The sequence below is a fragment of the Rousettus aegyptiacus genome, unplaced genomic scaffold, assembly GCF_014176215.1.
Source record: "Rousettus aegyptiacus isolate mRouAeg1 unplaced genomic scaffold, mRouAeg1.p scaffold_m13_p_12, whole genome shotgun sequence".
Taxonomy (NCBI): Eukaryota; Metazoa; Chordata; class Mammalia; order Chiroptera; family Pteropodidae; genus Rousettus; species Rousettus aegyptiacus.
The window spans coordinates 48,321,649-48,335,806 of record NW_023416287.1 but is presented as its reverse complement, the minus strand read 5'-3'; the positions used below and the strand labels follow the sequence as shown (position 1 = coordinate 48,335,806).

The 14,158-nt window shown below is 32.5% G+C and overlaps 1 protein-coding gene across 5 annotated transcripts in view; it reads right to left on the bottom strand.

Annotated features, from left to right (window-relative positions):
• PPP4R1 (protein phosphatase 4 regulatory subunit 1) overlaps window positions 1–14,158 on the bottom strand; it is a 66,014-nt gene that overhangs the window by 24,569 nt on the left and 27,287 nt on the right. For all 5 annotated transcript variants that reach the window (XM_016120949.2, XM_016120948.2, XM_016120946.2 and 2 more), the window contains exons 5-10: window positions 9,393–9,535; window positions 8,753–8,899; window positions 6,065–6,172; window positions 5,864–5,929; window positions 4,645–4,803; window positions 2,793–2,920 (exon numbers count right to left, since the gene is read on the bottom strand). In XM_016120949.2, the coding sequence (XP_015976435.1) occupies window positions 2,793–2,920; window positions 4,645–4,803; window positions 5,864–5,929; window positions 6,065–6,172; window positions 8,753–8,899; window positions 9,393–9,535 (751 nt within the window). The remainder of the gene's footprint in view (window positions 1–2,792; window positions 2,921–4,644; window positions 4,804–5,863; window positions 5,930–6,064; window positions 6,173–8,752; window positions 8,900–9,392; window positions 9,536–14,158) is intronic.

The following is a 14,158-nucleotide window of genomic DNA, read 5'->3' as shown; positions in this document are numbered from 1 at the left end:
AATTTGTACCAATAACAATCAATTTTAATTTCAAATATTAGCATTAAGCTAAACTGACAAAAAACTAGTGCAAGTGGTTCAGTAACTTAAGGTTTTTGAAATTAAGTATTATTAATTTGTTATTTTCTTATAATAATTAATTCAAGATTTATCATGTGCCAACTATGTGCCAGGCCCAGGGAAGGTGGTGGTATATATAAAGATAAATAGCTGTTCCGAATGGACTTGTCATCTACTAGGGTGATATGTACATATACACAACTGAAAAGATATGATTAAAAATCAGTGTTCTCATTCTAGTCCTACTAACAGTCAAGATGCAAACACTGTGAATTTCCTGCAAAACTCGGGGGAAAGAGTTTTGGAGATAGTTGAGTTTAGAGACGGTAAACATGCTGACATCAACTTTTTTAAATGAAGTATGAATGGAAAAGGAGGGGTTCCAGAATAGAAAAAAAGGAGAGCCCAAAGAACATAATATATTCAGAGAACAATATAATTGTTGGTTTGACTAAATAAAAAAGAGAATGCTTATTTTACATAATTTAGAAATGTAAATTTGAACATTTAACTCTGCTTCTGAAGTAGCCTTCATTAACACCTTCAAAGAATAATTAATAGCCTGATCTAGGGTGAATGAAAGATAAATTCTGTATATAAAGCAGATGTTTATAATCAATAAATGTTTCATGAAGTGTTAAGTGATAGTAAATGTCTCTAGGATCAGATGAAACAATATATAATCAATAGTAGTGGAAGTATATTGCCAAAAACTTGCTTGCTTTGTAAGATATTTAGAAATCTGAATTCTATGAAACTGAGAGGATCTTGAGAACAGGAACCAAATTCTCTATTTCCATTTATAAGGAGCTGGTTCTTAGGAGGTGCTCAATTAATTTTTGCATAATCAATCAATTAATCTTAAATAGCAAAAAAAGACAACAAAAAACCCCACCAGTTTTAACAAAGCTGAAAACAAACACCAGTGCAGTATTTAAGAGAGGGCAAACAAACATATGGTTCTGAGATTAATAATATACAGGACAACTCTTTTTGAAGCTCAGAAGCAAAACTATATAATATACAAAAGCTTTTACAACATTTAGCACAGACTTCTTTCCTAGCCAGGAACTTTCTCTTCTCTCCCTTATGCCACTAACACAATTCAATAAAGTCTAATAATAAAATGAAAATCCAATGCTACAAATAGTATTGACTTGACATTAAGACATACCTCACTACAATGGAAGAGAAATTCAGGTTTGTAGCTAAAAGATAAATTACCTTTAAATAGCTTTCCATTAACGTCCTATACTGGCAGTCAGAAAAACTACTGGCCATGATATCCCCACCAACTATTTTAGTCAGTAAAGAAAGCTTTACTGGAACAGAGACAAACCCATTGTTTATGTAGTGTCTATGGCTGCTACATACTGCAAAAGCAGAGCTGAGTAGTTGTGATGGAGACAGAAAATATTAAGTATTTGGCCTTTTACAGAAAGTCTGCTGATCATGTCCTACACAATTCTGTAATTTTTTTTCACTTACTATACTCTCTCTCGACTTACAAAATAAATGTCACATAATAGTCTGCACAATTAGATAGTGAAAAGGTATGCTGACTTCAAAAATGAAAAACAGGTAACACCCCTCCACCCCCAATCATTATTTTTGTCAAACTCCTTTTGCGGCTGTTTTCAAAAGAACTGACAGACTTTGCTTACTAGGAAGGAAGGTTTAGAGTGATTTTTCTTCCTTTACAAAAAACAGTACCTCAGGTTTGTTTGGCTATTCAGCAGGACAGTAGGAGAACGGGCAAAAAGGTAAAACAAGGCAGCAGAGAAGAAAGAAGAACTGCCAAATCAAAACACCAAGAAAGCAAATATCACAGTATCAAGACCTACAGAAGAAAATGTCCATTAGCATCATGACAAGGGAGGGATAAGACACTACGGTAACTCAAGCATTACAGTTGGGACTGTTTCAAAAACAGGTACTCAATTATTTTAAGTGTACACCTGTAAAAGTTTATGTTTGTTTCCCATGCACCAAGTAAAGTTTGAATTGTTTTTTCCCTAAGTATATATTATTATAAATTTAAAAAACTAAAACTCTATTAAATCTTTTAAATGCAAAAAAATAAAAATCAGAGTTGTCTTTTTTAAGTTTCATTTTAAAATCTGTGGCCCAATTAGATTAATACACTTAAAACTGATATTCTAGCTAGTTAAGTACACTAATTTGGTGCTAATCATTAAAATATTTTCGTTCTCAGTTGAGAGATTATAATCATTATTCTGTAGACAAAAGATCCAAGATACACAATTAAATTTACTGACTGGAAGAAAAAATAATAGTAGGAAATGGACTATACACTAAAACAAACATATCCCTAACTTAGGTTTTACTCCTTAAAAAATTAAACTCTTTAAATGGTATAACCATCATCACCTTATATATTCTCAATGTCGACAGATAGTTTACTAGGAAAATAATTTATTAAATAAACTTATTCCAAACTAGTATCAAGTCTACCACTTAAAGAGTTTTCTATGTGCCTGGCATCAAGCTCAGTGTGTCATGTACATTTTCATCTACTCGTCTAATATAAAACCAATCAAAATGACATTTAACAAATGTATTTAAAATAAAACTCTACGAAAATATTTACCAATTTGTATAATTAAGAGAAACAGTAAACTCTCCAAAAAGAACACTTATTCTAAAATAGTGAATATGAAAAAAATGTTCCCAGGCAGTAAAACTGGAAAGCAAGTTTTAAAAAATTATACCTATTTTTGTCTTCTACTGATGTATCTTCTGAACTTTTGTTTTCTTCTTTAAAATACTGGCCTGAGCTAGATGGATTGGCAAAAGTAGATATGAAAGGTCCCAGAGACTGAAAAGCTGCTTGGCGAACCTATGAAGAAAAAAAGGACAGTAATAAAACATAAATAAACAGGATTATTAATAACCTACTTTGCATATACTGAATGAAGTATGTTTAAGATATAATTTTTTCTAAAAGAAACCCAGATTCAGGAGGTGGCTTCATAATGTAGTGGTTAGCACATCTGCTTCACATGCAGAAGGTCTTGGGTTCGTGCCCCAGGTGGAGCCATGGACCATACCCCGGGTGTGCCCTGTGAGCCTGTGAGAAGAGACGCCCCTCCTTCAGTGAAATGCGAGGAAAAAAAAAAAAAAACCCACCATTCGACACTTCTGAAAATGGTCTTAAGGGCAAAAAAACAATAAGGAGTATCTATCTATTCAAGAAAATCCACAAAAATTCAGTAAAAAAGCTCAGAGCCTGTGGGACTGAACCCAGACTAATTCAGGGAGGCAGAGCCTATACTCCAGACTGCTGCATCCACGAACAGGAGGATCCCTCCTAGCTCCCAGCCGGGGAGCTTTCAATAGTTTCTCACCCTGCCCCCAGCTACTTGTTGCTTCCTGAGCAAGTGTGGTCGAGTGGTAGGGGCTCCCTTCTTCCATCTAACACCCATTAGTGGAATGGAGGCTCTACTTGGACGAGGCTCATAATATTGAGGTTCTAACAGCTCATGTCACAGCTTGTGAGGCCAGGAGAGACAAGCCAAGAGAACTTCAAGCTGCTGTCCCTCCCACGCCCACCAAAACGCTATCACTTCAAGGGTGACTGTGGGCATATCCAAAGCTCAGCCTCCTGGAGTGAGGCGGGGAAATAAAAGTCCACTAAGGTATTCCAATAAGCCAAAATATTACAAGGTATGGAAAGGAAGAGAAAGGAAGAGAAAAATATAATCTATATACTGGAAAAAAAATTAGGTAACAGAAATTGTGTGTGAGAGCAATAAGATGTTGGACTTGACAAAACTGGCAGCAAAAAAAATTACTGAACTCAAGATATATCAATATAAATTATATAAACTAAAGAACAAAAAAAAAAAGAAAATGAGGAAAATGAACAGAGCCTCAGAAAAATGTGGGATACCATTAAACACACCAATGTATGTGTAATGGAAATACCAGAAAGAGAAGAGTTAGAAAAGACAAAGTATTTGGAAGAAACTGATAGTTTGGATAGACTTATAACAAGAGATTATAGAGAAATTAGTAATAAAAAATGACTACCCACAAAGAAAAGCCCAGGCCCTGATGAATTCAATTGCTGAATTCTAATAAATATTTTAAAAAGTATTACTACCAATTCTTCACAAATTATACCAAAACATAGAAGACTAGAGAATACTTCGTAACTTGTATTTTGAGGCCATCATTACCCTGATAACAAAACCAAGTAAAAAATAAAAATAAAAAAAGCCATCAAAGAAAACTACAGACCATTATTTCTTCTAATATGAATATAAAAATCCTCAACAAAATACGAGCAGAATCTAGCAACATATAAAAAATTATTACACTATGACCAAGTGAGACATCCCAGAGATTGAAGGTTTAACATCTAAAAATCAATGTTATATCATAACAGAATGAACATGATTTATATTTATAGAAATTTTGTAATACAACTGTCTATTATCTACTCTTAGAAGTATTAATAACATACCTTAAATTATAAATTATTTCTTAAATTATAAAATCAAAATCATGTTTGCTATAAAATGTATTATTTTATAAAAATAATATTTAACAAAATCCTACCCAACGTGAAGGATCACTGATCAAATTAATAAACAGTGCTGACAATTTAGTCCGTCGGATTTCTTGACATGTTGCACATGAAACTGCCATGAAGCATTCGGCACAAGCCTTCCGGACTCCCCATACGTTATCAGAACAAAGTTGGAAAAACCTGGGCAGCTATGCAAAATGATAGTGTTTTGTTAGGCAGATTAACAGAGTAAGTCTTAGTACAAACATACCTCATTTTCTTATGCTTTGCTTTACTGTGCTTCACAAATGCTGTGTGTTTTTTTTTTGTTTGTTTGTTTGCTTTTGTTTACAAATTGAAGGTTTGTGGCAACCATGTGTCAAGCAAGTCTGTTAAGGGCCATTTTTCCAAAAGGTTCAGATGATGGCTAGCATTTTTTAGCAATAAAGTATTTTTTAATTAAGGAATCTACACTCGTATTTTTTTTAGATATATTAAGTATGTTATTGCACACTTAATAGACTACAGTATAGTGTAAACATAACTTTTGTATGCACTGGGAAACCAAACAATTCATGTGACTCTCTTTACTGTGATACTTATTGTGGTGGTCTGGAACTGAAACCACAGTATCTCCAAGGTATTCCTGTAGTTACTTTTATTTTCATTCACAGTATTTTAAAATATTAGATTTTCTTAACAAAATGTAGAAGACCTGCTTAGTATTAATATTCAGTAATTTTAAATAAATTACACCCAACTCATAATATTATTGGCTATGGAAATGCAAAACAGTGCCAACAGATAGAGCTTGAATATTATCCAAGAGCATATCTAAACTTATTTTGCGTTAACAGATGGTTTCAGAAATTCTTAAAAATGTTAACTTGTACATTAAACATATATATCCGACATACTAACCATTTAAAAATAACCTGCTGTAGATTTAATTTGTCCCTAAAAGACTTGAGGATTGCAATAAAATTAAAGTTTCATTTGAATAAGAATGGATTTGTTTGATAGAAATGGAGAGGTAAAAAGGATCAATGGTCCTTAAACATATCTGCATTTTAACAAACCTTCTTTATCAAAACACAGTGAAGATTACAGAAATTTAAACTCCTAAACTCAAAGTCTTATTATCTTTCTGGTTTATATTCATGAAATTGTGTTAATAAAATTTGGGGGTAAATATATGCATTTGAAACTTTATGTGCTACTTTGTAATGCACTGCTTACTTTATTATTCCTTGTTTCTGTAATACTTACCAACATTTCCTCAGTAGCTTGCTGGCCAACTACACTGCAAATATCTCCAAAATTGGCAGCACAGACCTGACAACAAAAGCATTACTGACATTTCAAAATGTTGCACATAAAGTTCTTTAAAAATAATTTTTTAAATTTCACATATCAATACTGTAACTGCTAGAACCATGTGTTCGTAAACAAAACAGAGACTAAAAATACCTTTCGAACATGAAACATCCTGCAATCACAGCACATCTCACAAAACCTAGGGAGGATAAGACGCTCTGTAATGTCCTTCCCAACCATAGGAGCCATTTTGCACATTATCTAAAACAAATAAGAAAAAAACACACTGAAAATATCTTCAAACTAAGACTTTTCCAGTTAAGTGCTAACTTATTAGAGTATATACTTTAAGGATACATAAAATGATATGGCATCATCATACCACATACATTACAAAAAAAACATCCACCTTATTTATCTGAGTTGAAGATGGAAAAATAGGCATTAATTACAACCAATAAAATCAACTAATAATTACTAAATGCAGAGTAAACCCAGAAAAAAACCCTAAAAATTTTGTTTTTGTCTATAGTTTCAATCTTAATCATTTTGCCTGATAACCTGAAAAGTGAAAAAACTTTACATTTTCCCAATAAGAAAAATAAATGGTGACTGATCCAAGGGAAAGGTTTTCCACAAGAAGGATCCAGAATTAGTATATCTGTATTGTTAAGAATAGAATACACAGAGGCAGTCTTTACCTTGCAAAGTACCTGTTTTAAATGAAACTTGTGCCTGTTGGAACTGCGTCCTTACTTTGCAAAGTCTAGGTTCCAAGAAGTGCAAAGTTAAGGACACGGTTCCAATATGCACTCGTTTCAGTTAATGCAGTACCAGGCAAAGCAAGGATGAACTATGTTTGACAATTAGCCCAACATTATTTAAATTCCCCCCATAGTTGGTATAGAAAGAAATCTGATGATCTGTCATCATTTATCTGTTACATCTACTCCTAGTCATGCAAATATGACAAGTAAAAGGCATACATATTGGAAAGAAAGCAAGCTCTATTCATTATGACATGATTGTCTTCATAGAAAATCCCAAGGAATCGAAAAAGAAGCCACTAGGAAAAATAAGTGAATATAGGAAGTTTGCAGGACATATGTCAGAATACAAAAATCAAATGCATTTCTGCAAATCAGCAATGAACAAGTGGAAACATTTAGTTATTCACGATTGAGTTAAAAATATGAAATCTAACAAAATATATGAAATCTAACTATATATATATGATATCTACTGAAACTATAAAACCTTGATGAGTTACGTAAAAGACCCAAATAAATGGAGAGATCTACTATGCTCATGGATTGTTAGGCTGGCAATTATCCCCTCATTGACCTAGAGAAGAGTCAACACAATCCCTATCAAAATCCCAAAGCCTATTTCATTTTTTGATGCCATAATGTCTTTAAGCATTTCCAAGCTTAGGTTAAAGATCTAAAGTTATGCTGTATCACTGATTCTATCATAATTAAATTTATTAGAACAAATTATTCTCTCAATAAAAAACAGATAGGAAGCCAGGGAATGAAAAACATGACAAAATAAACATAAACCAACTGTAAAGAATCATGGGTTTCATACTAGCACTGGATATAGTATTTTTATTGTAAATATAACATTTTACTTGTTAAATCCCATCAAAAATTATAATAGAGCAAGTTTAATTCTGCTCCATATAAACAGTGATGCCAAAACTGATTTCCCTTAATGAGAAACTTGTGAAATTTAAAAAAACAAATCTGTTTTAGAATTTGATAGAAGTGGTGGTTGTACAACATTGTGAAAATACTAAATGTACTTAACTGTACTTTTAAATGGTTAATTTTATATTATGTGAATTTCACGTCAATAAAAATGATATCATTGGGGAAAAAAGTACCTAAACTTATTAACTGGTACCTGAGCATCTAAAAATAAAATAATGAAATCAGAGAATTTTCCAGGAAGAGAGACTAGAGAGATGACTGAATTCATCCTCCAAATGATTCAGAAGCACTGTGAATTTTTGTTCTAATTTTTTTCTTATCAATAAAGATACAATTATTTAAGGTTTAAACAGTAAACTCTCAATATGCAAATAGATTTGAATAAATTTTCAGACAGATTTACCACTTTTCTAATTTATTATCAGAATTCTTATTGTCTGAACTCAGGAACCATAGATGTGAAGTATATAGATATTACTACTATATATGCCAATTCATGCCCTATTTTTGAAGACTATCAAAATATTTGCTAACCATGTCAAAAAACCCCAGGAAATTTACTATTATTATACTTGACTTTATTATGTGCGCAATGAACTTAATCTGTACATTTTTCTAGTAATCATAATTTATATCATATCATAGTGAAATTATTTGCCTGACTATCCTTCTCCCAAAGCCATACTGCCAGGGGCAGGAACTCCAAGTATTATTTTTTTTTTTCTACTGAGCTTACACGAAATTGTACCTAGAAAAGTGTTCAACAGCAGCAATCAAAGGGGTTCAAATGCTTCTTCATTCAATACAGGTTTTCTGTGTGTGTGATTTTTGAACTGCACTGGTTATTTCTCCCATCTGATTTTTCCATTTTGACACAATAATGAATTTAGTTAGTTTTCTTGCTGTATATCCTGCTTTTCAGAGCCCAACAATAGACCCAACCAATTCCTAGTTACTTGGCATAATAGGGAGCCCACAGAAAATGCACCTATGTCCCTTTCTAACCTGGCATTATATTTTGAATTCAATGATTTGTGGCTATGCAGCATAATATTTAATGAGCACCTCCAATTAGTCAATTTCGTGACTAATTTTTACCTAAATTGAAAAGTCATGTTCTACTTACAGCCACAGCTTCTGTTTTTACATCGTCGTTGCTATCTGGGGCAGTCAGCTCTATGAGGACGGGGCACACTTTGGTCTCCACATCAAATCGCTCAATTAACTCCTGCTCCAACAAAGCCAGCAAAGCTGCCTGACTGGTTTTTCTTACCTAGGAAAAAAATTAACAGTATAAACATAGTACATACACAATATAGTAAAATTCTATTACTGGATTTTTACAAAATTGAAGACTTCTCAACTTAAAAGGGATTCATTATTGGTAAACCATGTAAATAAAAATCTGTGGCTATTTTCTTCAAGTACTACAAAGATAGAACCTGGTAGGTTGTGTTATAAAGAAGTGAAACAAAAAAGACATCTTGCAAAAGATGTTTCACAAAGGACTTTTTGAGGGATACCTTGAAGGTACCACATAAGGATGCAGCTATAAGGCATTGTCTGTAATGGCACTAAGGAGACCTCCTAGATTTGCCAGACTCAGCATATCTTGTCTAAGATAAATGGTAGTTTTGAAAAACAGAATAACAAAATAACAAAATCAAAGAGGAAAAAACATTCAAATGAGACCACCTAGGGTAGGCCATTCTATATACATCATACTACATACATTTCCATTAAGAGCATGTGAATGGCACTCTTACCTGATTATTCTGATCTGCAAGATACCTAACCACAATAGGTAGTAAGTATTTGGAAAAAGCATATGGGATTGAAGGCCGGTTTTCTTGACAAAACAATGCAATATGGGGCACCTGTTCCATCAGCTCTGCTCTCACAGTTGGTTCTATAGAAATAAAAGAAATGTGAGCAAACTCTCTTACAGTAACAAAATCTCTGCCTGGGCTCAGGACTATTTAGAAATAGGCTTTCATCCTCAGCATAAAAAGGACTCATAAGATGTTCTCTAACTCTGTGATCCTTTACACAATTGTGTATACATGGGTCAACCCATGAGTTAAAGGAGGAACTTAGCCCACATCTTAAGCTTGTATTTTCATGGAATACACTGAGTATGCAATCATTTCTTATAATGACTGAATTTATTCATAACCACGGTGTGCTAAGGGCGAAACATCCAATATTCACATCAACTATAATATGGTATTATTTATAAACTCTACTATTTAAAAACCTCCTAGGATAAATCATAAGGACTAGCTTAGCTTAAGTTTAAACTTATCTAAGTTAAGTTTAGTCAATGAATAGAAGACTTATAGTTAGATATAACTGACTAAAAAGGGTAAGTGAATATTAAAGTATTAAAGGAGACAGATTTAAAAAAAAAAAAACCTGAAATGATCCAAGTATATGCGGCATATTTAAATGTGAAAAATATGGCATTTCAAAATTCTGAGTTTCAAAATAATAAACTACCCAATAAGTACTGGTAGCAAAATCAGCTAATTATGCGAGAAAAAAAAAGGTAATGCATTGTACATTTAATTCTAGCTGAATTAAAGTTCCAAACTTTCACCTGTCAGAATACCTATCACCAATAAATCAAAAAACAACAAGTTTTGGCAGGGATGTAGAGAAAAGGGAACTGTTGGTGGGATTGCAAATTGGTACAGCTACTATGGAAACCAGTTTGGAGGTCCCTCAAAAAATTAAAAATAGAACTACCATTTGACCAAGTAATTGCACTTCTGAGTATTTATCCAAAGAAAACCAAAACACTAATTCATAAAGATCTATGCACCCCTATGTTCACTAAATGTTCAACAACAGACAACTGGATAAAGAAGTTGTGGTACATATATACAATGGAATATTACTCAGCCATAAAAAAACCTTATGATTTGCAACAACATGGATTGATCTAGAGGGTGTTATGTTGAGTGAAATACGTCAGACAGAGAAAGATAAATACCATGTGATTTCACTTATATGCGGAATCTAAGGAACAAAAGGAACAAACTAAATGAAAGCAAGACTCACAGGTACAGGAAACAAAATGATGATTGCCAGATGGCAGGGGGTTGGAGGGCTGGGTGAAAAAGGTGAAGGAATAAAGAAGTACAAATTAGTTACAAAACAGTCACAGGGACGCAGATTATAGCATAGCATAGGGAACATAGTCAGTATTATTGTAATGGCTGTGTGTAGAGCCAGATGGGTGCTAGAGTAATTGGGAATCACCTCATAAACCATATAAATGTCTAACACATTGCACTGTACACTTGAAACTAATATATTTCCAAACTTTTTAAAAAAGATCAAAAGCACTGAAAGACAACATTAAAAAAATGTTTAAGCTTGAGGTGGAAAGTCCTTTCAAGACAAACAAATCGAAAAACCAACTAAAAGACAAATTTCACTTTATAATAACTTCATTATAAACAACAGATACTATACTCAGTTAAAAAGGCAAAAATGTCTGGGAGAAAATATGTGTAAAGTATTAATACCTAAATATACCAAAAACCCACTATTCAAATGAATATAAGAAAGAAAAGGATACAGATAGGCAATTCACAGAAGAAATGCAAGTGATTGACACACACACAGACATGATTTTCAATACAAGTCATTACATCAGACTTAATTATTACTGTGGCACCTATTAATGATATTAAAGAAGTTACCTTAAAGTAAACGTGCATAAATGTGTACAGAGGAACTTTAGATTTCAACAAACAAAAATTAATAAAACTATCATAAAATGTACTAGCATTTTCCAAAGCTAAGAGTCTTATCGACAAACCAATATTTGAACAAAATAAGTGTGCTGACCTAATATTTAAATATATTATGAAGCAAAAGGAGGTGACAACTTAGTTTTAATTAAAAATAAAATCAGTAACTTTTCTTTTTTTTGAAGCCCTGCTTAGGCAAATAGACCAATGGAACAAATAAAGTGCAGAAACGGACCCATGCACATACAGACAACTGATTTACTAAAAGCTGAAAAGAGAAAGATGGTTGTTTCAATAAAGGGTGCAGAGTCAACTAGATACCCACATTTAAAAATAGAAACAAAAAGAAACTTGTCCCCTACTTCATATCATACACAAGAATAAATTCCAGGTGGAATGTAGATCTATACGTCAAAAGAAAAAACAATAGTTTCTAGATTAGATAATATAGGAGAAAATATTCATGACTTTGAGGTAAGAAATTTTTTAAGCAGGACACAGATAAATAGTACCACCTATAAAATAAAATAACTTATTTAACAAGCACCATTAAGAGAGTGAAAATATAAGTAGCAGAGCAAAAAAAAAAAAAAATCTATAATACACATACAAGACTTAAGGCTCATATCCAGAATACAGAATTCCTGCAAATATGTAAGAAAAAGACTGCCAGTTTAAAAAAGGGGGAGACAGGAAGAGATTTAAACATTTATTGCAAAAAGGATGCCCAAATAGCCAATAAGCATATAACCAGGTACTCAGCTTTACTGTTCACTGAGGAAATGCAAATTAAAACTATAATGAGATATGAATTTCAACCCTTACCCTTTCAGAAAATTTAAAATAAACAAGTTTTTGTGACGATGTGAAAGAAACCACAGGAACTCTCATACATTGTTAGTGGGACTAAAAATTGTTATACCACTCTGGAAAACATGATGGCATATCAAAGATGAATATATGCTACCCTATGATACAGTAACGCCAATTCTAAGTAAATACCACTGAAGTGTGTGCACATGTGCTCCATGTGACTCCTTGGCTCACAGCAGTATTAAGAGCCTAAAGCTAGAAGCAACCTGTATATCTACTAACAGAATAAAGGATAAATAAGTTGTAATATATTCATATAGCACTGCAGTACATTCACACAGTAATCACTGTATAGTAAGCTTTTGGTATAACAACTTTTAAAAAATCTATAAATATAGTTACATGCAACATAATGAGCTTTAGAAGTATAAAAAAGCTAGACACTAAAGAATACATTATGATTCCATACAAAGTTTAGACAGGCAAACCTTTACATTTAACGGAATAAAAAAGAATAGAACCGAAACTTGGAGGTGAGATGATTTCTGGGATGCTCATTCTATTTCTTGATCCAAGAACTAATTACATGGGCCTTTGTGATACTTTGTGATACTTCAGGGAACTGTACATTTTTAGTTCATGTACTTTTTATAGTGTTATATTCAATATTAAAAGAACTGAAAAAAATCTGCTTCAAGTATGTTATTTCTAAAACCCTGAGAATATACTTTTAAGTGGTTTGAGTTCCAAATTATATACCCAAGAATAGTTTGAAAACTGCCCCCTCCTCCTTCTTTCTATCTTCTCCCCGCTCCCCAAACAATTACAAACACGTGCATGCACACACACATGAGAGAGAGAGAGATTAACACAGAATTTAATTTCTCTTGGTTGCTAACAACCCTGAGCCTGGTAGAACTCAAAACCACTTGAGGGACACTTCCACGATGAAGGCTGACCCAAAGACCAAATACCTATGAATTCAGACCAACTAAAGATTATTAGCTCACAATCAAAAAAATAAAAAATAAAAAATAAAAAGACAAGGAAATGATCTTTCAGTAGCAAAAAGATTAAGATACAACAGGATTATAACACCAAGAACTTCAGCTACTATAAACGATTTTTAGATGTTATATTAAAGATTCTATTTTAAAGATATAATAAAAGGAAATACACTGCAAAGAAACAACACAGAAAGAAAAACAAGAGGTTATAAAAACAAAGCCCTTTAAGACTCTTGAAAATAAAAAATAGAATTAATGGCAATGAAATATTCAACAATCAGATAAGAGGTTAGAATTTGGTAACAAATATTTTGCAGAAGGGAGATAAAGGACTGGAAAGGAACAAGTAACAGCTATGGAAAATACATTTATCTAATAAGAGTTCTATATTCTGAACTACGTACAAAATATATACTCAAACAAAAAAAGTTTGAGATGAGTGAGTGGTAATATTTAAAATGGTATAGGTTGAAAGTTTCCCCTATCTTAGGGAAAAGATATGAATCCTCAATTTCAAGAAGCAAGGCAAAATCCTGAGTAGAATAAATAAAAATAAACCTGAAGAATGCCAAGAAAAAGAAGTCATAAAAACAATCGGGAAGGAAAAATAAGATTACTACAAGGACTAAATTAGATTAGAAGACTTCTCAACAGTAACAAGAATAAGATGAGAACAAAATAATATTAAAAGTATCAACTAGATTTTTACACTTGGCTAAATGATAATTTAAGAGAAATGGTGAAATAAAATCATTATCAGACAGGAAAAAGGATATGTCACTGTCAGCTCTCATCGATGCATGTTCCCTCAGAAAGGGGAAAGTGAACCAGAAAAGTATCACATAAAAGATATACTGAGGGGGAAAAAAATTGGAGTAAATTTCGTAGTAAATCTAAACAAGCATTTACTATACACATATCCTAAAAATATGAATGTTAAATTTATGGAAA